Source organism: Mobula birostris, chromosome 2, assembly GCF_030028105.1.
Source record: "Mobula birostris isolate sMobBir1 chromosome 2, sMobBir1.hap1, whole genome shotgun sequence".
NCBI lineage: Eukaryota > Metazoa > Chordata > Chondrichthyes > Myliobatiformes > Myliobatidae > Mobula > Mobula birostris.
In genome coordinates, this window is record NC_092371.1 from 82,813,046 (window position 1) to 82,836,186 (window position 23,141).

At 42.9% G+C, this 23,141-nt stretch overlaps 1 protein-coding gene across 1 annotated transcript in view; it reads right to left on the minus strand.

Annotated features, from left to right (window-relative positions):
• Positions 1-2,866: 2,866 nt before the first annotated feature.
• sdc4 (syndecan 4) overlaps positions 2,867-23,141 on the minus strand; it is a 29,372-nt gene continuing 9,097 nt past the window's right edge. The window contains exons 2-5 of the mRNA XM_072244095.1: positions 11,851-11,977; positions 8,128-8,150; positions 7,378-7,570; positions 2,867-6,871 (exon numbers count right to left, since the gene is read on the minus strand). Coding sequence (XP_072100196.1) covers positions 6,720-6,871; positions 7,378-7,570; positions 8,128-8,150; positions 11,851-11,977 — 495 coding nt within the window. The 3' untranslated portion in view covers positions 2,867-6,719. The remainder of the gene's footprint in view (positions 6,872-7,377; positions 7,571-8,127; positions 8,151-11,850; positions 11,978-23,141) is intronic.

Here is a 23,141-nt window from a genome sequence, read left to right on the forward strand (position 1 = left end):
ATTTTCCCAGGGTGGGGGTGTCCAAAATTGAAGGGCATAGGTTAAAAATGAGAGGGGAAAGATTTAAAGGGCATCTGACTGGCATCTTCCCCACACAGAGTGTGGTAAGTATATGGAACGAGCTACCAAAGGCAGAGGTACAGGTGAATACAATTACATTTCAAATACATTTGGACAGGATCAGGGACAGGAAAGGTTTGGGGGTAAAGGTCAGTGAAGCTAAATTGGTATTAGCCTCTCCACCATCATAGATATCTTCAAAGAGCTGTGGCTCAAGAGGGCAGCATCCATCATTAAAGGCCCTCACCATCCAGGGCATAGCCTTCTCTCATTATTACCATCAAGAAGGTGGTACAGGAACTTGAGGACACCCACTCAATGTCTTAGGAAGAGCTCCTCCGCCGACCGATTTCTAAATGGTCCATGAACACTACCTTACTATTTTGCTCTTTTTCCACACTGTCTATTTGGAGTTTGAGGAGATGTCACCAGAGACTCTAGCACATCTCCACAGATGTACCATCGAGAGCATTCTGACTGGTTGCATCACTGTCTGGAACAGGGGCACCAATGGAACAGAAAAAACTTTGGAGGGTTGTAAACTCAGCCGGCTTCATCATGGACATTGGTCTCCTCACCACTGAGGACGTCTTCAAAAGATCGTTTCTCAAGATTGCAGCATCCATTATTAAGGACCCTCGCCACCCAGAACATGTCAGAGAAGGGGCCTGAAGACACGCTCACTATTTTAGAAACTGTTTCATTCCCTCCACCATCAGATTTCTGAACACTAACTTGTTATTCCTTGGTTTTGTTCTACATATTCTTGTAATTCATAGTAATCTTTGTGTTACACTGTACTGCTGCCATAAAAATGAAATCCATTGTAATGCAAAAGTGATAATGAACCTGATTCTGAATTTATAATTACTGACCTTACACTCACTCATACCTAACTATCAGCTCTGTGTTAACTTGTAATAACACTAAAGTGCTTTACCTCTTGCAAGGAGCCCAAGGGAGAGGGAGACTCCAGCCTCGGGCACAGCTTCAGAATAGGATATCCCTTTAGAATGAAGATGAGGAGGAATATCTTTAGCCAGAGAGTGGCAAATCTGTGGAATTCATTGCCACAGATGACTGTGGAGGCCAACGCACTGGGCATATTTATAGTGGTGGATTTTTTTTCAGTCTTATAGTTTTTTTTGCCCGATCTCTTGTCCTTTTGAGTAGGAGGAGGGATGTGGGGATTGATGTGTGTGTTCTGCTTTGTACCTTTTTGTATGGCACGACGGATTTGGTGGCTGATGTGTCTGTTCTGTTTATGTTCCACTTCTTTTGTGCAGGAGGAGGGATTTGGGGGTTGATGTGTCTGTTCAGTTTTTTGTGTGGAGTGGGGGAAATTTTTGGAGTTTGATGATTGTGCAGCCTTTCTTTTCTTTCTCGGTTTCATGGATACTCAGAGAAGAATTCCAAGTTGTATACTTTGATAAGTTCTTGATTTGTCAGGGTGTCAAATGTTAAAGGGTAAATGGGGTTGAGAGGGATAATAAATTAGCTATGTTGAAATGGCAGAGACTTAATGGGTTGAATGGCCTGTTCTATTCTCCTATGCCTTATGGTCTTACATTGGAATATCTCACCTTTAAACGTGGTAGACAATACACCTCATCACTTTCAAGCCACACAACATCCCATTTTGAAAATATATGTTACCTTTGATATTACTAGCAAACATTCCCAAAACTTCTGAGAGATTTTCCCTCAAGATGCAAGGTTGTTCCAGAACATTGTTTGGTAACTCCAAGGTCAGCTGTCAATGGCAAAAGAAACACCTTCAGACACTCATTTCTTTACTCAAAAGCCCACCAATAGTTAGAAGAAGTGCTTTTCTTTGGAACAGGATGGCCAAGATCTTGACCAGGACAAAGTATGGAGGCCCAGAGGCAGCTTACCCTGGGAATGAAGGAATGTACCGGGGGGGGGGGGCGCAAAGAAGGGGATTGTTTTTCTCCTTTAAAAAAGTGTTGTTGCTGTCTATGTGGTGTGTTGCAATGATCAATGTACTGCATCCTATTTGGGCACCAGCACGTGTGGTGACACTTGCAGACTGTCCCCAGCACATCCTAGGTTGCAAACAATACCTTTCAGTCACTGTTTTGATGTACACATGAATCTGAATCCAAGCTATTTAACCAGAATCCTGACTACCACTGCTCAATTGTAAAATAATTCAAGATTGCTTAATGTCGTTTCCAATACACAAGTCTAAGAAAAATGAAATAAATATTACTCCAGATCTGATATAGCATTATATATAAAAAAAATCAAAGAACACAATAAATATAAAAGCCACAAGATAGCTTTTATCATTGATTGTATGCCCATAAGGTGACATTAGGCACAGGAGGGTCTACAGAAGGTGACCAACAGGAAATGATGAAGTTATGATGGATGAGAGTGTGTAGGGGTATGTTGGTGGTGTTGATCAGTCTTACTGCTTGGGGAAAGTAATTGTTTGAGTCTGTTGGTCCTGACGTGGATGCTATATAACCTCCTCCTCGCTGGGAGTGGGAAGTCCGTGAGGCTGGGTGTGATTCTTCATAATGTTACCGATGTCAAAAGCAGTTTTTCAAAAGAAAGGGATTTCTCCCCCGTGTCACTAAATTTACTAATTCCACCCAAAATAAGACTTGTCAGACTTGACAGCATTAACTCATTGGAGTTTGTAGGATCTTTATGCAAAATTTAAATGCTTCCCTCCCCCCACCCCCACTTCACAACCCACCCCATGGAAATGCTTTGCAGGACAACCCAAGTATGTAACCAAATCCCCAATCAATCATTGCATAGACATAACATCCCAGCCTGTGTAAAGATAGGTTTATTTATACATACATAATACATCTGGAAATAGAATTAAAACACATGAATATATACAGATCTGAAAATAGCAAAAATCATTTTAATCCATAGATAAAATTAGTTAACAGAAGACAAGTTACAGCTTTTCCACTGGTGTTAAGACACAGTATGCAACTTTGAGGGAGCAATTTTAACCCAATTTGGAAAACTGGTTTGGTAGTACTGCATGGAATCCAACAGTAGTACCAGACCAGGTGTGAAAGTAGTGCTCCAGCTAACCCAGTCTCTCACCAGGCAGGTCAACAGGTAAAAACTTCCTCAAAGTTTACTGCTGGCACTGGGTCTAACTGCATGGATTTTCAGAAGACCCAGACTAACACAGGCACTGCACACAAGAATACCAGTATTCAGAGTAGCAACGATCTTAACTTGGAACACATTACACTCATTGGTACCATATTTCGCCAGCAGTCAAGTAATGTATTCATCCCAACAGACTAAACGGTGGCACATTCTCTACCACCTGCACACCCCACCCTAGACCAAAGGGAAAAGGTGATGGTTCTCTATGGAATGGCAGCAGTTGAAGGAAACCCCTTTCCCTCTCCACCCATTTCACTCATGTAGCACACATGCTCCTAGTCCACCAAGGAGCATGCAAGGAAGTCTCCTGACCAGACTTAATTCTAAAACCTTTCCCAACTCTTGAACAACTCCAGAAACCAGGCTGCCATGTACTGAAATACAGGAAGCTTCTAAACCAGGGGGTTCCCCAACCTTTTTAAAAAAAGGTCCTAGTCCCCAACTGTTAAGCAATGGGTCCCTGGACACCAGGTTAGAAACACTCGCTCCTAACCCTCCCTCAGACACCATAGCTTTTCAGACCCTGAGGTTAAACACAAAAGCTAGCACACAGAATGAAGCTGGACTTCAAAGTCAAAGATAAGAAATGCCCCACCATCTCACTCCTGTTATAGTTTAGTTTGGGTTGAATTTCAGTGGGAGTTGGACCCACAGATTTCATCTATGGTACCCCTTCCCTCTCCCACACCAAGCGCCATTAATATTTACACCAACATAAATCCAAAGAATCACAAATTTTATGTATCAAAATATAGTTTTATTGAAAAACCAAAAATTATACTTTATATTTTTTAATATAGTGACTTGTACCTGGGCATACTTTGAATACTAAAGTCAGTACATGAGCACTTTGCAAAAGAGTTTCACAAAGCAGAGATCAGAGATAAAAGTTTTTTTTATTTTAAAAGCAGTTCAATCCTACTTACTGGGCGACATAAAAAGGTGCAAAACAATGGGTTTACATTTAGAGGCTGGGCCATTTTCTCTAGGTCAGACAATATAAAGAAATAGTGTTGGCTTAGCTGAACTCTTCAAATAAAGCCCCAGATAAAATGGTGGCACTGAATGGGATGTCAGATAGTCCTTGCGATGCATTAATTATATCATGGCTACACATTGTAAAATTAGTTCCATTAAAGTGGATGGAGATAGAGTGCACCTCATTGCTAATTGACTTCCTGCAGAGAATAAATCCCATCCCAATCTCTTTAAACAAAAAGATTTGTTCTAGTGAGCAGATACATGAAGATGTGGAACCTACAATTATCTACCCTCCCCACTTCCTGTTTGAGAAAGCTTGCTCTGCAGAGCAAGTTGAAGGTAAGAAATACCATGACCAGTACCTAACTAGCAGGTCTCCTTTCAATCAGAATCATTTCACCACACTAGCTTGAGACATCCACACAAGAATCCAGCATTTATAGTCCTTCACCATTTTGCCACCACCCAGGAGCCTGACTGAATATCATTCTCAACTCAAAGGGCACTACAAACATTTCAAAACGGGATTATTTCCCCTTCCTTCCAACCCCCCCCGCCTCAATTTGGTGAAGGCCTAAATCCCCTCAAAAAGGTACTATTTTACCAGAAATAGGCATCCTTGCTTCTTCTGTTTCCGTTTATCATAACCCCTAACTATCTGATTGGTCCCCAGGCTTCCAATTCTCTTGAATAAATGTTTGATAGCTCATTGTGGATATAGCTACAATACTCCTACAAGGAATTCAGAAGGCATAAAAAAGTTATTTAAAAACAATGATCTCCCTCAAAAATATCCAGTCTCAAGTGGACTGGTCCCAACTACACAAAGCACTTGGCTTTGAGCAATCCAAGTCGCATTAGCACCCTAACCCTAATGTGAATTGGAACTTAAGGACCAAAGTTCTTTCAAAGCAAAATAAAAAGAACAAGACGTTTGTCAGCATGAATGTTATTATTCAACAAGAGAAAACATTTAACACATGGGACCAAACAGAAATGATTCACAAAATAATTTAATTCACAAATTGCTTTCCCAGCTTTGCAGTCTATATATTTACTTGTACACTGAGGCGTAGGGAGACTTAATTTAGTCTAGGGCCAAGGTTTTCTCATCTGCCAAACCACCAGGGACATAGTTAAAAGCTTTGTTTCTGCAAGGCTCTCTTTACTGATTCATTCTGATTGTCATAGAATGTTAGCCTGAAGATTGAGGGATAAACTCAGCTAGATTTCATGTCTGTCAATTTAATTTAAAAATAAACATTAAAGTCCAAGGCCTTTACAGTACATGAGTTCAGAGTGAGATTTAGTGATTCTGACTACTTGAGTAAGCTTAGTGTACAAAATATCCTCAAAAGGATTTCCATTATAATGACCTCTAGTACATGGGGAATAGGAGCACAAAATTGACGTGGTTCACTTTTGCATTATTTTAAAAAACAGTTTGGTCTCCTAGCAACAAAAATCTTGGTCAGATTCAGTAATTGAAAATTGACTCTATAATGTACTGACAGCTTCCTCCCTCACCGGCAAAAAGTAAGGTCTTTCATCCGAACTTTTCTCTGGAGAGAAGGTTTCAATTCCACCTATGAAAAGGAAAGTTATTTCTCACCTCCATCTCTGACCCATGCTATCTTGTGATGCACCAATTTAAGGAAATGGCCTCAGTAATGAGCATCTATCAATAGTCACATTGCATAGAAAATGAAATGGCAATTAGATGCATTGTCCTAGAATTTAAAGTCATCTGTATGAAACAGTTTTTATAAACAAAGCCACACTGAAAGAGGGAAATAAAATACTGAATTCATTTTTTTAAAAGCTGAAATTTGTTATAACCAATTCTACAAAGACTTTACCAATAAGAGTAGTATTCTAGTAAAATGCAACAAAATTGTACTACGATTAAGCAGGTGAAAACAACAATTTAATAAAACTCAATTTTCATATTTTGCAGTTTTGGGGAGGAGGAGAAAGCACACAGTGCAGAAGGGAACAGAAAACAATTTCCCATGTGGGGAAAGATAAACTCTCGAAGCAGTCTGATGTTTGAAAGTTCTAGTAAGAAACAACTGTGGTTCTTGTAAAGAGACGCTGCATTTTGGCTGATTAGTGTTTGAGACAGCTGGTCCATGGGAAACCAAGGCTAACCCACAGAACTACCTGCCTGAGGAAGACGGCAAGAAAAAAAACTTAAAAATGGAAATGTAAGGACAGTGAAATCTTTCTTTGCCTCCTCCTCAACAAACCTTGGCAGAAATACATATTATGGACAAAAATAGTGAGGCCAGAGTTTGTTTTCCAGCCTTCCCCTTTATAAAATGTTTTTAAAATCTGGGATGGACATATTTTCCCAGTTAAGTGGGTTTCTTTATTTTTTTCCATGTGTAATATTAAAGACTAGCAGAGGCTTTAAACTAGCTGCAAATATTGCTCCACTTCTTTCTTGGTAAGGCGGAAGCTCTGGAGAGAGAATATAAAGTCTGTCATTCTGAAGCTCCGGCTAAGGTTTATGCGTAGAATTCTGTGGTGGGGGCCTTCTTGTAGATGGGCTTCTTGCTCAAGTCGTAACTGCCCTCATCCTTCTTTCTCATGCGGTAGACAAGTAGCAGGATGAGGAGGATGGCAAACAGGAGGCCAATGGTACCACCAGCGATCATTGCTGAGGGGGTGGTGGGGGGGAAGAGAGAAAGAGAGAGACACACACGCATAGTCAGTTGATAAGATCTTACTATCACATCTTCAACAAATGCATCATTTCATGACCTTTAATTGGTCCTGAACATCTTGCTGTCTGAAGTGCTGTCACTTGCCATGACAGCCAGCAACAGGCCAACAAAAAGACCAAGAGTTAACATTAACCACAACAGAATCACCATTTCTCTAGGTTGCTTTATGGAACCAGGGTCCGTAGAAAATCAAGCAATGCAGCACAGGAAGAGGCCCTTTGGCCTGTGATGTCTGTGCTGAGTATCACATCGAATTAAACCAAATCTTTTCTGCCTCCCTGCACATGACCCATTTCCCTCCATGTTGTGTCAAGTCAAATGACCTGCTGGATATTTTACATGTGGTTTCCATGGGGACCGGAATGAGCAGATCGGTCTATTCACTACCTGGTAACTAAACAGTTTATGCTGGACCCCAAATTTAATCTGCATCCCATACCTGCTAGCATCTCTGTGCTTGCAAACATGCCATTGCCGTTGTTGGTGCTGGCCATAGCAATCTTGTTGCTAATGTCGTTGTCTGAAGGTTTACTTTTCTCCAGGAGCACTTTGTTGCCCAGATCGTTGTTTCTGACCTCAACGATTTTATCATCATAGCCCTCATTGATGTGATTGGTGATTTCATCTTCGTCCTGTGGAAGGAGGAAGAGCCATTAGATCTGACTACTCCCCTGAAGTGATCCATTTCTCCTGTCAGTGAGCCCGAAACACAGCCTCTGGACTAAATGTCAGGACTGCAAGGATATATATATCATATATACCAATTACAGCATGGAAACAGGCCAACTCGGCCCTTCTAGTCTGTGCCGAACTCTTACTCTCACCTAGTCCCACCGACCTGCACTCAGCCCATAACCCTCCATTCCTTTCCCGTCCAAATATCTGTAGTATGTAGTACATTCTTGCCATGACCACATGGGTTTCCTCCTACAATACAAAGACTATAGTTTTGTATCAATAAATTGTGAGCGTGCTATGTTGGAGCCAAAAGCATGGTGACATTTACAGGCTGCCCCCAACAGACCCACAGGCTGTGTTAGACATTGACACATTTCATTAAATATTTTAATGTATGTGACAAATTAAAAAGCTAGTCACTAGGTATAATCTCTTCCCAGTAAACTACCCAGTGTTTCTCATAATTGGGTCTCCACAGAACCTTACAGATGGCTGAGAAAATGGAACTCACCTCATCACTTGGATCATATTCATCTGGAAGTGGGGAAAAAAAAAAGAGATTGTGATCTTCAGGTTAGAAAATGCTACTTACAATATTTACAGCAAGATTATCTCCCTATCCCACAAGTATGAATCCTGATTTCAGAGAACAGAACAGCCCCTTTAGTCCAATGTCTGTGCCCACCAGTGCCCATCTGAAATAATCCCATCTGCCTGCACATGATTCATATCCTCCCAATCCCCATCTGTTCGTGTCTGGCTAAACACCTCTTAAACATTACAATTGTATCTGTTTCCACCATATCCCCTGGCATATTGCAGACATCTACCCATCTATGCAAAGACAGACTGGACCCTCATACTACCCCTCAGCTTAAAGTCATGCTCTCCAGCACCAGACATTTCCACCATGCAGAAATCTCAAAAGATCAAAATAAAGTTTTATCAGAGTACATATGTCACCATATACAAATGAGATTCATTTTTCTGTGGGCATACTCAGCAAATCTATAGAATAGTGACTGTATAACAGGATCAAAGTAACTGTATAAGAGGATCAATGAAAGATCAACCATATTGCAGGAGACAGCAAACTGTGCAAGTGCAGCATCTATATAACAAATAGTAATAACAAGAAAATGAGGCAAGATAGAGTCCTTGGTTGTGGGAACATCTCAATGGATGGGCAAGTGAGTGTAGTTATCTCCTTTTGTTCACAATCCTGATGGTTGAGTGGTAGTAACTGTCTTTTAACCTGGTGCTGAGTTCTGAGGCTCTGTACCTTCTACCCAACGGCAGCAGAGAAAAGCATGGCCTGGATGCTGAGCACCTCTGATGGAAGCTGTTTTCCTATAGTGTGATCAATGGTTGGGAGGACTTTACCTGTGATGGGACTTAACACATCTCAATTTTATAAACTCTGTGTCCAGGAAAAAAACTGCTCAAGTTTGTCCTCTGTTTTGATAGACAACTCTAATCCAGACAAAGCTCCTCTGCACACTCACCCACAGTAATTTGTATGACAGTGTACTGCTGTCACTCACTGTGGCATACTAAACCCGATCCTGCATTAAAATGGTGTCAGCTACACCTATACACAAAAAGTTCAAACTTTCTTGCTGAAGTACAGCTGTTAAAAATCATTTGATCACATCAGCCACATTTCTACCAGCAAGCAGGCTGGAATTTCCAGCGTGCTGTCTAAGCAGAGTAATGAGAAGTGCAGAGCAGAGAAAGCCCTGCAGTTACAGATTTACTGTAAAACAGGGTAGCTGCAGCTATGAACACTGAATTCATCAAAACCACTTCCTCCTTCCGCAGAAACTCAACACAGTACTGTGAGGGCACAGGGAAATGATGGCAAAGGTGCTGGCAAACTTTCAGAATTCCAGTATTACAGGCACAGGGGAAGCCTGGGGATTCCTTTTCCAAATCCCACCCAGCCTCTGCTGGAGACCCAGCACTTTTTAAAAAAAAACAACAACTTGCCTCTGACGTCCCCCTGTACATTCCTCCAATCACCTATAACAGGGCTCCCAACTTGGGCTCCACACTTCCCAGTTAGTGGCAAGGCTCCATGGCAGGAAAAAGTTGGGAACCCCCACTTTAAAATTATGCCTTTTTGTACCAGCCATTTCTGCCCTGAGAAAAATAAAGTCACTGGCTGTCCAACTATCTATTCCCTTTATAATCTTGTACAGCTGTCAAGTCATCTCTCATTCTCTTCCATAAGAAAGAATAAAAAGCCCCAACTATCTCAACTTTTCCTTACAAGACATGCTCTATTCAGGCAATATAATGGCAAATCTCCTCTGCACCCTTTAAAACTTTCACATCCTTCCTATAATGAGGTGACCAGAACTGAAAGCAACACTTCAAGTGTAGCCCTCTCATATTAGCCATTTCCACCCTGGGATATTTTCAGAATTTACTACAAATTGGAAACCCAGAAGTTTTCACCCTTTGCTTGCCCCCATGCTCCACGAAAAGTACCAAAATCGTAACTCATTTCCCCTATTGTTACTTAAATCAAGAGAGGGGAAACCTAGTGGCCTGTTGATGACCAGGTTAAAATAAACTGCTTTCAATTGACCTTTTGCATCTCATTTCCTTCTCTCAATGGTTCAGTCATAACCCCTTCTCTGCTCTTTAAAAGACAACCAGTCAGAGAGTCGAATCCAGAGCAGAGGAGTCCAGGCTGGGCGACAGGAAGGTCCCAAATCTCTTAGAGTTTGTTGCCGATTCTTGAGTTGGGGGTACTAATTAACACTGCAGACTGCAACATCAAAACAGCGAGCTATTGCTCTTCCTCCTTGCTGTGGAAGGAGTGATACCTCTCATTAATAAGTAGAGACTGTAGGATGTAGAACTGTTGGGATGAACAGTGACATTTGCAGGACCCTAGATCATGATCTTTTGGGGGTGTTGCAATTGCTTGTGTGTGGTGGTGGGGGGACAGAATGCTTTATATTGGAATAAGTGGGGGAGGGTTGATGCTGTAGCAGTTGCTTGTGGGGGAGGAGGACCTTAGGGTTTCCAGCATCTACTTGTCATTCATTCTCTGGGGTTTCCCTTCTGTTTTTGTGGATGACTGTGAAGTGAACGAGTTTCGAGTTGTATACATTTTGATTGGAACCACAAGCAGATTCCAGATTCCACTCAAAGCGAGTGGTGGACCATTAGGAGGTTGGCTTTGGAACATGCCTTCCCTTCCTGAGGCTCTGGGGGATCAAATTCTATTGCCCAAATTTTAATTGCAAATCTAATGCAGTCAGTTGATTAAGAATACAGAAGAATATACAAACACCACACCAGAATGAATTAACACCATCTGGGTTTTCACAGTCAACCTTAAACCAAAGAAAGCCCAAAACAGTCTTTGTGGTTTAGCAGAATAATGATAGAAAGATTAGTTGAGTGTACAGCACATAGAGAGAGAGAAATAAAAAGGCAGAGTTGGATTGGGAGATGGGCTTCTTGGAAGCAATTGCAGGTGTGATGTCATACCAAAAAAATGGGGCTTAGTACAGAGGAAATGGCAATAATGTTCGGAAGGTGAGGATTGCACAGGAAATGGGAGTTATATTAGGAAGGAGAGTTAAAGTGCTGGCAAGTTGAACATTTGTTATAGATGGGTCCCTTGCAGCATTAAGAGCACTGGAGAAGTATTCCTGGCTGCCCTCCCAACTACTGAGCACATCTACATGAAACACTGTCATAGGAAAGCAGCAACTGGAGATCCTCACCACCCAGGCCACACTCCCCCCCCCCCCCCACTGCTGCCACCAGGTAGAAAGTACAGAACCTCAGAATTCTTCACAAGGATCAGGAACAGTTACTACCATCAGGTTCTTGAACAAAAGAACTACACCAACCTGCCCATCCAATGATCTTTTAAAGGAGTCTATCTTGTTAATTCATGTTTGTTATTTATTGCTTTTCATTTACATTTGCATTTGTACAGTTTGTCATCTTCTGGTTGATCTTTCATTGATCCTGGTACAGTTATTATTCAATAGATTTGCTGAGTATGAAAGACATACCAGGGCTGTATGTGCTGACATTGTGTACACTGATAATAAAATTTACTTTGAACTTTGGATTCTAAATGGACCCATCCCTCAGATTCTTAAAGCCAAAAGATTTTGCTACTCCACTACAAAAATTCCTGTTGTAAAAACAAAAATCAGTTTTCTATAAAGACTGGAAGTACTTCAAGTAATAAGATAGTTACCACTGTCCACATCATCTCCCGAACTCCAGCCAGAACCACGTTCGCCCATGTAGTCGGGGTGCAGGCTTGGATTTGGGGAACCAGAACCCTCCAGTTCATTTAGGTAGCTCCTGTTAGAACCTTTTTGCTGTTTGAGAAAAAGGATAGGTTGGTTAGTGAAGCGTGTGCACCACTATAGGTAATTAATACAGCTATCAGCTGTCTTCTTCCCCTGCCCCCCCGCCCCCAAACAAGAGTTCAACAAAACCGGTTTATAGTTAACTGGGGATATTTGTTTCAGTGTCCCCACCCTGTTCTCTCCTTCCCAACAAGGTCAGGCTAATGCAGGCTTCAGATCACAAGTTAGAGAAGAAACAAGCACTACATTCTTACTGTTATAGTTGAAGCATTCCACAGAGGACAAACAGGAAGGAAGCTATATATGTATATATACACCCTACTTGTTCTTGCAGCTGAATGGCAGACAGACCTTCCAACCTAGTGTGACAACAAAGTCTCATTTCAACTCCTCCCCCCCCCAACTCTTTCATTAAAGTCAGTGTGACCAGACCAGAAAAATTAATTTTAATTTGATTGATTGGAATATTTGGCATAATGCACTGTGCTTTTTATCTCATGCAACTCAAGTGTATGCAGTTTCAGTGTCCTACAGAACTGCATTAGATCCAGGTTAATCACAGGTACATGGAAATAATGAAATGCACTGCAGGTGACCAGCACAGCCCAATGATGCGCTGGGGCCAGTCCACAAGTGTCATCACGTGTTCCTTACACCAACATAAGCATGTTCAGCAAATCACAGGACTAACAAGCCCCTTTCTTCCCTTCTACCCACTGAAGCACAATTGTAGGCCAGTGGTAGAATTGGGTGTTGGGGGGGGGGGGGGAGAATGCAAATGATGGAAGTGGGGGGGGGGATTAGTGTAAATGAGCACTTGGGTTGACACAGAGCAGATGGGCTGAAGGGCCCCAGATCCACCTTACAATGACACCTCTCACTCAGTATAGAGATAACTCAGAAGAGCTCGATCTTTAGATCCTCTTCCCTTTGAAGATCGGGAGCTTTAGCTTAGGGTAGTAATGCTTCACATTGCCAGCCGCAAGATCAGGATTAAACTCTTACCCCGGCCTGTAAGGAGTTTGCATGTTCTCCCCGTGACCATGTGGGTTTCCTCTGACTTCCTTCAAATATCCCAAAGACATACAGATAAAAAGGCGAGCAAGCCGTGGACGTGCTCTGTTGGTGCCAGAAGCATGGCAACACTTGCTGGCTGACCCCCGGCCCAGCACAAAAGACACAATTCACTATGTTTTGATGCACATGTGACAACTAAAACTAATCATTAAAAAAAGTTCTTGACAAAGCAAGCAAGCCCAAACTTTGTAGCTACATCATCCATGGGCTGGCACAAGCAGTGGCTGTAGGAGGCAGCCGAGTCCCCAGAGCAAGGGGAAAGAGTTAAAATAGGCTCCGTGTACAGTTACAGCCCAACAGCCACATATCTGACATTCCAGCAGCTAGCAACGGCAAATCAACGAAACTACGCTGGCAATCTTCCCATTTCTAGTCCCCACTCACACACAAGCTGGTGACCTTGCTGCAGCTCCACTCTGGTCTGTCCTGGGTAGAGTGGAATTTCAAAATCAAAATTAATCCACAGCCCTTCTTTCAAAACCCATCTAATCCCTCGCCGTCCTTTTTATAATGGAGCTTCAGGTCGGGTGGTGGGGGGCGGGGGGGGGGGGGGTTGATAGGGAAGCCACAGAGTGACGGCATCAAATAGCCAAAAAAAATTTCCATTGCAACTGGTTCCTCAGTGACAGCATTAACTAGTACTTGGGAAGCAGGCTCAGGTTCCTTGGCTGGTTAAGGCAGGGATAGTGGTTACCACTGTACATCAGATTCATTTTACTAACCCATCTCCAACATGAAAGTGGATTATGGAGGCACCACCTCGTCACCAGACTGAAGCTATTCCTGCCGAGCGAGTCCTAACAGTTTGGCCCCATCTTCATTAAACAGTCAGAGTGATACAACCTAGAAACAGGCCCTTCAGCCCAACTCATCCATACTGACCTGAGTAGATGTCAGAACCCGCTGGAGGCCTGGAGGTGGCCAGCCCATGTGATGAGGAATGGAGGATTTGTTTTTGTTTTTGCTGTTGCTGGTGTTGTCCTGCTGTCACCAGAATGTGTGGCAACACTCACGGGCTGCCTCCAGCACATCCTCAGGTTATTAACGCAAACATTTTACTGTACATTTCAATGTACAAGGGATAAATAAACAAGTCTGAATGTTGCTGCCTACGGGAAAGTCACCACTGGATCCGTCTCAACTATTTTCAGTGGTAGCTTGTTCAATATACAGACCGCAGTGTGAAGTTGCACCCCAAATCTTTCCTTTCTCATCTTAAATCTATATTCTCTAGTTTCTGGTTCAGTTTGGGGAATTCATCACTACAGATGGCTGTGCAGGTCAAGTCATTGGGATCTTTAAAGCAGAGGCTGATGGGTTAGTCAGGTCAAAGGTTACAGAGAAGGCAGGACAAATGGTTGAGAGGGAAAATAAAACTATGATTGAATAGTGCAGCAGACCATGATGGGCTGAATGGCCTAAATCTGCTCCCATGTCTTATGGTTTCCCTTAGGGAAAGTGCTGCATTCACCCTACCTGTGCCCTTAACAATTATATACTCCAAGGTATACCCCTCCATTCCAAGGAGGAAATTTTAGCTTACCCAACCTCTCCCTATACCCCAGGCCCTCGTGTCCTAGTAACTCATGGAAGCACCAAAGACCTCTTCCTTCAAGTGCTCTGCACAGATCTTTAATAGTCTATAGAGTGGGCAATAGAACACAAGACCTTTAAAATGAAGGCAATTTTAGATTTGAGGGTCTACTTTGAGATTTGGCACAATAGCAGAGATATTTGTGTATCACTTTACAGAGCCGGTGATCCAGGTTCAATTCCTACTGCTGTCTGTAAAGAGTTTGTACTTTCTCCATGACCATGTGAACTTGCTTGGCTTCCACCCACATTCCAAAGACACAGGTGAGGGTTAGTAAGTTGTGGGCATGCCACGTTGTCACCAGAAGCCTGGTGCCATTTACAGGCTGACCCAGCATGACTTAGACTGTGTTGGTCATTGATACAAACTATACTCAACATTTGATGTACATATGGAAAATAAAGAACATTTAAGATGAATGAAGCAGTGAACCAGCTGGCTAGCATCTCAAAGCATTGCCTCACAAAGCAGTGAGCAAATACAACACTGACAGGGGTTCCCAAACTGGGGTCCACAGACCCTTTACTTAATGGTATTGGTCCATGGAATTAAAAAGGTTGGGAACCCTGGTACTGAGGATATTCAAAGGATGGCGATTGGTTTATAAAAGCAAGATGGGGAGAGGGGGAGGAATATGATACTGATGCACAGGACCTACAATCAAGCCTTCCCCATTACTGAGCACACTTACAAGGCGGCAGTAACCATCAAGGACACCCACCATGCAGGCCACACTTTTGCTGCTGCCATCGGCAAGGAAGTACAGAATCTCAGCGTAGTGAAATAGGCATGTACTTTGATACAAATTCACTTTGAATCTTGAAATGAACAGACTCGGAAGGAAAACTATCCATATTTTCCAGACAAGTGAAAGGTCTCAACCCAAAACTTCAACTGCCCATTTCCCTCACAGATGCTGCCCGGCGTGCTGAGCTCTTCCAGCGTTGCGTGGTTCTGGATTTCTAGCATTTGCTGCTTCTTGTGTCTCTAATTTTTAATATCTACTGTTTCTAATTGAATAGCAGGCTATTCAGTACACTGAGTCAATCATTGATTGTCTGCTTTAGCCTGTCAGCAATAAAGTTGTTCCCACTCCCCAGTTCCTCCATTTGGATAGATTTGTTTCAAACACAAATCTGTGACAAGGTTAGCTTAGTCATGAAGAATTTGTTCTGAGAAGTTACTGATTCATTCAGTTGTAACATCCTCTTAGTCATGGAAATTTTTACCCTAACAGGACATAGAAATTTGTCTCTTTCCAAGTCCCCAGTCAGTTTGTGCCAAATCTTAAAACATCCTTCACAAACAATTCAGAGCCAATGTCTAAATAATGAGTAGATACGGTGAAAAACTTGGAAGGAAGTCCCTGGCCGTGAAATTGAGACTGATTTATATCACGGCCATCTATCTCAGAGCTAGTGCAAAGGACAGCATGCAGCATGGACAAGAGTGCAAGTTTAGAAACGGTCACGTGAAGCCATGGGAGCAGCTGGTGCACATCACAAGTCCTGGTGATGCCAGGTAGACAATCTCTGAAGAGTATTAGTAATGGTTGGGGTCACCCATCTTGTAAAGTTACAGCAATGACAAACCACTTCTGGAAAAAATCTCATGTATTTACGTTTAGTGTTTTTTTAAAATTGTGTTCTTCATCTTATTTTTGTGCTACTTCAGATCTAGAGTAACAATTATTTCATTCTCCTTTATACTTGTGTACTGCAAATGACATTAAGCCATCTTTGATAATGAATTTTGAATTTGAGTGACCACTCCTACCTCAAGCCTCCTTGGAGGTGACCGTCCTTCCCATCCCATGCTCTATGCCACCTGAACCTTTGGCATTATTCTTGCGCGGGTCAGAGGCAGAGGCACACAGTATACATCAGACAGGGACTTATGACTGAAAAGGCTCTGCTAAATGCACTACATAATCAAGTCAGAAACATCTTCACACTACAGAGTGTAATCAGAGCTCCAGCACATGCCTGGCAGAGCAGTGATAAAAGAGAGGAATTAAAAACAAAGAACCTTCATCCAGTCATGGCTGGCTGATCAGGACAAGTTAGAGCCCAGTCACTAGCTTGCATGACTTCAAGTAATGAGGAGGGGAAACTTGCAAGCATCTTTAACCAAGTGAAGGAGCCAAGCTGGATTGCAGTCATCTGCGGCTGCATGAGGCACGAGTCCCTGTTCTTGCAGGGATGTGTTTCCAGGACAACATCCCATGCACCATCAATCTACAGACCATGACACTTGGACTTGCAATACATTTTATGACTGTTTCTGCTATCACAATTATGTGCCTTGTCTCTGTGTGACTGTTGGCAGTGTTTTCAACCTTGGCCTGTAGGAACGCTGTTTTGTTTGGCTGTGTATGGTTGAATGATGATGAGTGGAACTGAAAAGGTGCCTTTTGACTGAGGGAGTGTGCTGCATGTTAGAGAGTCATAGGCTAATAACTTAGCCCTCCGTTCCTTAGAGAGGACAAGCTAGTCAGAGGCAGTGAACGTAAAACAATTATCCTTCGCAAAGCAACAAAGCCCACACCAAAGAATGAGTCAGCCTCACCATCCTATTTCAATGGTTTGAGATACTTCCATAGTGGGGGGGGGGGGGGGGGTTGGATCTCAATTGGGTCTCAGAGCCATTATCTAACCATAGCATCACAGAATAGGAGACCATTTGGCCCATATACTTGTCCTTTGTAGAGGAACTCAGATTCCAGTCTCGCCCCATAGTCTGACAAGTCACTTCCTCTCCACCTCACTGACCCCACTTCCACCAGCCCAGCTGCACTGCCCGCTCCCAGCAAGAGGACTGCCCACACCTCTGTTGGAAGTGCCAACCCACTTTGCGCTGTGGAACAACTGGCATCCAAGTGTGCCTTCTTCAGCTTGCCTCCAAGTTCCACATGCTAAATCAAGCACGGTAGAGGCGAGGGAAACATCTGAAATGGACAATACAGTCAGCAGTGGAGGTCTCAGGATAGCGATTTCACACTGGTGCTGAACAAGGGCCACCCCAAAGGCCTGTGTTCAGGACAGATTAACCAACAACCTGATCTAGAAATGACATGTACTAGCTCTTGGCTCACCAATGTGCAAGGTGCACTGGTGATAGACACCAGGGTCTTAATTTTCCCTGGACTGTTTATTGGCTGAGCGAGAATCCACCAATGCAAGAACTCAAAATCAAAGCGTAAAGACCAACCTGTATCATCCCAGAGTAACTGGCTCCTCACCCTTCAGCCCAGAAAAAAGGCATGAGTTAGTTGGAAACCCATCTAGTCCAGATAACACATGCCCTGAATGTCAATTATTCTTTGTTTAATCGAAATAGGCAGAAGTTAAGACATGTTCTTTGAAGTAGTTTTATTAATAGCTTGGATAGCTCTCACTGGATTGAATTCTGTGTTTCACTGCTGAATGGCTGTCCCCAGACAGAAATGCAGATGTAACATGACTCTATGCAACTTGCATACTTGATATCAAACAGCTGACGTCTGCACATGCCTTCTCTGCTGTAGGATATCTATCTGCAGACTGCAATCTGACGGGGGCAACACAGTCGGTTTCTTTGGAGGCACCCAGCCTTCGCTCACCAAGGAAAACACTCAAAGGACAGATCTACTGAGCAAAAATTCCAATATCACAAGGCCAATTCAAATTAGGAAAAAGGTAATGGCATACAATTCTCAATTCCAGCTGGGTGATTTTTCCCTGGTCCGATCTATTAGATCCCTCCTGTGTAGTTTTAGAAAATAGACATTAACAGAAAAGCCTACATAAAGCACTGGAAAGGTCTCTCAACCATTGAGCACTTCTACAATGATGATCTACAATGACTGCTGTCAAGAAAGCAGCATCAATCATCCAGGAACCCCACCATCCAAGCCTTCTCCTCTTCTTGCCCATACCACTGGGCAGGAGGTACAGGAGACCTAGATCCCACACCTGGTTCAAGAACAACTATTACACTGCAGCCATCAAGCTCCTGAACCAGTGTGGATAACTTCACTCTACAATTCATGTTCTCAGTATTATTTACAACTTTATATTTGCAGTGTGTCTTCATTTGTGCATGGGCTGTTAGTCTGTAGTTATTCAGTGATTCTATTGTATTTCTTGTTGTACTGTGAATGCCTGCAAGAAAGCAAATCAGTGTAGTAAATGGTGACATATATGGACTTCAATAATAAATTTGAACTGAGACTTGATCGAGGTCTGGGGTGCAGAAACTGATCCAGATTCCCAATGAACTGAAAACATCACACCTCTTAAAGGAATAAAGAGATGCTGGAATCTGAATAAACAACCAAAGGACTGGAACTCAGCTAGTTACGCAGTCTCTGGATAGAGAAACCAGTCAACACTTCAGAGCCCCAGACTAGAGGGAATGGTCGATTGTAAAGTGGAGGGCTTAGTTTCCAAAGAAAATGTCTCAGCCTCCATGGGAAGAGAAGTCTAGTTCCCACCCCCACCCCACCCAGAGGGAAGTTTGTTAGTTTGTCAGTTTGTCACAAGGAATAGGGGAGCACCTGAACTCATCTCCAAATCATTTACATTTCAATAAGATTGAGTCCTTGACCAAACTTCAGTCCTTGACAGACTTCACTTAAGCTTATTTAAAATTATTGTCTGAGAATCAGATTCCATTTCTGGAAAAGCTCTAATTTCCCACTCTCTGCATGCAAAAAAAACATCTGTTGCCTTTACTGCCTCCCCCCACCACCCCTGACTTGCTTCTAATGAAAGAAATTACTCACACTGATCAACCCCAGGGAAAACCATCCCAGAGCTTCAGTTTAGCACAAACTGATGTCAGCAATAAAAATATTTATTGGCATCTTAAATTAACCAGAATATGCTAATTCTGATCAAAGGTCATTAATTTATAAAATTGTGGCATTTTGGATTAAGACAATTCAAAGACTTGGAAAAATTGAGGGCAATGGACCCATTAACTACTGAAAGTGACACTATCCATATTAGAGAGAGTACTGCAGAGTAGAATAGCTGTTCATGTAATGCTATTACAGCACCAGCAACCCCCATTCAATTCCCACCACTGCCTGTACGGTCTCCCCATGACCATGTGATTTTCTCCAGTTTCTTCCCACATTCCAAAGGCCTATGGTTAGGATTAGCAAGTTGCAGGTAGGGCTATGTTGGTGCCAAAAGCACAGTGACATTTGTGGGCTGCCCCCAGCACATCCCCTGACCGTTGGTCATTGTCTTTCGGGGGAAGATCAGAAAGGACTGGCTTCCTTTTCCGTCCAATGGCTGGTTGCTTCCATCGTGCAAAGTTATGACCTAGTTCGTTGCTTGGGTGTATCTAGAGTTAGTCACAATGAAATAGATTCCACACCCAAAGAGAAAAGATTTCAGGTTGCTCTGTTGTTCCTGGCCAAGTGAGTAGCTGCAATTCAACTCCCAAAACCTCTCCCAGTCTTGCTTTCATTGCCACAGTACAGGTTGGGTGGGGACACTGGGACTTCTGGACACAAGCCAGGTGCAGGGAGTGACTACTATTTGTTTTGATCCAGATCACACCACCATTGCATGATCTCTCAGGTCAGGACTTGCAAACACCTGGAAAGGGCCCAAAATTTCAGTCCTGTTCACTTACGTTTAATGATGAGTGTTGTTTGATTTACGATATTGAATGAAAGCTCCAGCATTGTAACATAGTTGTAGCTTCGGTTTTGCATTACCTCACCATCACCAACCTTCAGCCCAATTACCCTCTCCCTGATTTTCACATTTTCCACAGATAGCAGCAATTCCCATAGCAAACCATCACATCCAAGACTCTCCAAACCGCAAGGAGAGAACACTACAGCACAATACAGCCCCTCCAACCCAAAATGCTGTGCTGATCTTTGAACCTACTCAAAGATCAATCTAACCCTTCCCTCCTACGATGCCCTCAGTCTTCTTTCACCCATGTGTTTCGTCATCTCTTAAACACCCCAAATATATCCGCTCAACCACCCTTAGCAGGGCAAACTGCAAACTGTTAAAGCACTAATTCAGGCACCCCCTCAGTGATGCTCCCTTGTGTTGGCCATTTACACAGGAATTAAATGGCTTCTGTGTCTACACAAACACATCATGCATATCATGCACTGAATTGAATCCAGTCGATTTGCATCCAGGTGTTCACAGCAAGCTCCAGGTTTGGTGGGAGCCTGTGAACAGCAACATCTCCTTCAATATCTAAAGTCAGATTGCACACCCTCACTACACTGATGGCAACTTGTTGGTATATCCATTGGATGGCACTGCCAACAAAACATTCAAATGCCCATGTATGACTCAATGGCACCATCACTTCTCCAACCGAAGAAAAAACCTCACTGAAATTGCACCATCGTCCCTGGTCTCCACCTTGACCAATCCCCACAAAACAATCCATAATCATCCGCAGTTTAAGAGTAGGGCCTCTTTGCCCCATATAGAGGCATAAAGAAGGTGACGAAGGGGCTTTAGTAGCCCAAGATCAATCAGACGCCATTCAGAGCTTTGGGCAAAAATATCCCAAATTCCTCTTTCAGTGACTATTCCCTCTAAAACATCACTTTACTTACACTTGACACAGTACAGTGGTGGGAGGGTAGGGGGAAGAATAGCTCCCAGGCAGAGATCAAACATCCACCAGGTAATGGTGTACTTCAATCAACTTAAATTCTATACATCTGCCTCATGCCACCCTGAAAGTGTTTCTTTCTGGAAAAGATTGAAAACATACCCAACCCTATACCACCCAAGATAATGTAGAACTGAGCAGTGGGACAGGCTATCGGAGTAATTGTCAGCATTTTAGTACTTCAAATATTGGAATCTGGAGCAAAATGAGAGATGCTGGAGGAATTCATCTGGTGACCCCCGCGCCCCCCCCCCCCCACACCATGCAGGACAGCTCTCTTGTCAGTGCTGCCATCAGGGAGGTGGTACAAGAGCCAGTTATTACCCCTTGAATCAGGTATGATAACCTTACTTGCCTAAACACCGATTTGTTCCCAAAATTTATGGGAACACTATCAAGGACTCACTTCATGTTCAATATTTATTTATTTATTATTACTACTTGTTTTTTTTAAATCTTCTGTATTTGCACAGTTTGTCATCTTTTGTACACTGGTTGTCCGCCCTGTTGCTGCTGTCTTTCATTGACTCTATCATGGTTTATTGAGCAAGACTGCAAGTAAACAAAATTCGGGATTGTATATAACAAATTTAGTTTGAACTTTGAACATCTGTTGGGGAAAGTGGAAAATGGACAATGGACAGCTAACTTCAGGTCAGGCCCTTTCTTCTGAACTGCAGATGTCTTGACCAAAAAAGCTGACAGTACAATTAATTCCCTCCACATCTGCTGCCAGACCCCCTTGAGTTCCTCTAGCTTCTTATTATTTCAGTTCATGAACTGACGGGTGATCAGTCTAGAAGCACTCTATTGTTTGGTACAGTTACAAGGACCAAGTGACCCATGTATCAAAATAAATGCTCAGCTCTCCAGAGCAAGCAAGTTTCATTGGGTGATTAACAGCCACTTGAAGGCTTTCGGTGTGAAACTCAAAAGTCTGTTTGGGCTTGGCAGGCTGGATATTAGCAGGGGAGAGAGAACCAGAGAATGGTCCTCAAGACCAAGAGAAGCTTCTTCACACCAATTACATTTTCAACCCTCAACCCCCAGGCAGAATCATCTTCATTCAGGACAATAATCTAGAAATCGTATTGATCTTTAGGGTGCCAAGGTAGGCACGACATTTACAACATGGGGCTTCAGAGTTCAATTTTGACATCCTCTAAAGAGTTTGTATTTTCTCACCGTGGGACGTGGGGGTTTTCTCCAAGTGTCCCGATTTCCTCCTACTACACAAAGCTGTACTGGTTAGATTGTCATTGTAAATTGTCCTGTGATTAGACTAGTGTTAAATAGGTGGGTTGCTGGGTGACACAGCCTGAAGGGCCGGAAGGACCCGTTTTGCACCACCTCAAATAAATCAAAAACATTTAAGAGAGGAGGGGAAATGATGCTAAGGCGGAACACTGGGGTAATAGGGTAGGAAGATGGAGGCACAAAGGCAACAGAACAGCTTGAGACTACTCAAGACATGGATACGGAAACAAGACATAGGACTAGATTAGGCCATTCAGCCCATCGAGTCCACCCCACCATTCCAACATGGCAGATTTATCCTTCTTAACCTCATTCTCCTGCCTTCTCCCCTTGACACCTTCACTAATTACAAAACACGAAATGCTGGAGGAACTCAGCAAGTCAGGCAGCATCTGTGGAGAGGAATAAACAGATGTTTGGGTAGAGACCCTTCATCAGGACTCAGTTGAACCTGGGAAAATACCTCATTAAATACAGCTTCCATTTACTGATAAACTGAAGGGACTGAATTGGGACACTACCGAGGGGCAAATTTATGCACCTACATACATCAGGAATTTTGCTGAGGTGTGTTGGTCAGGATGTGACATTCAACAA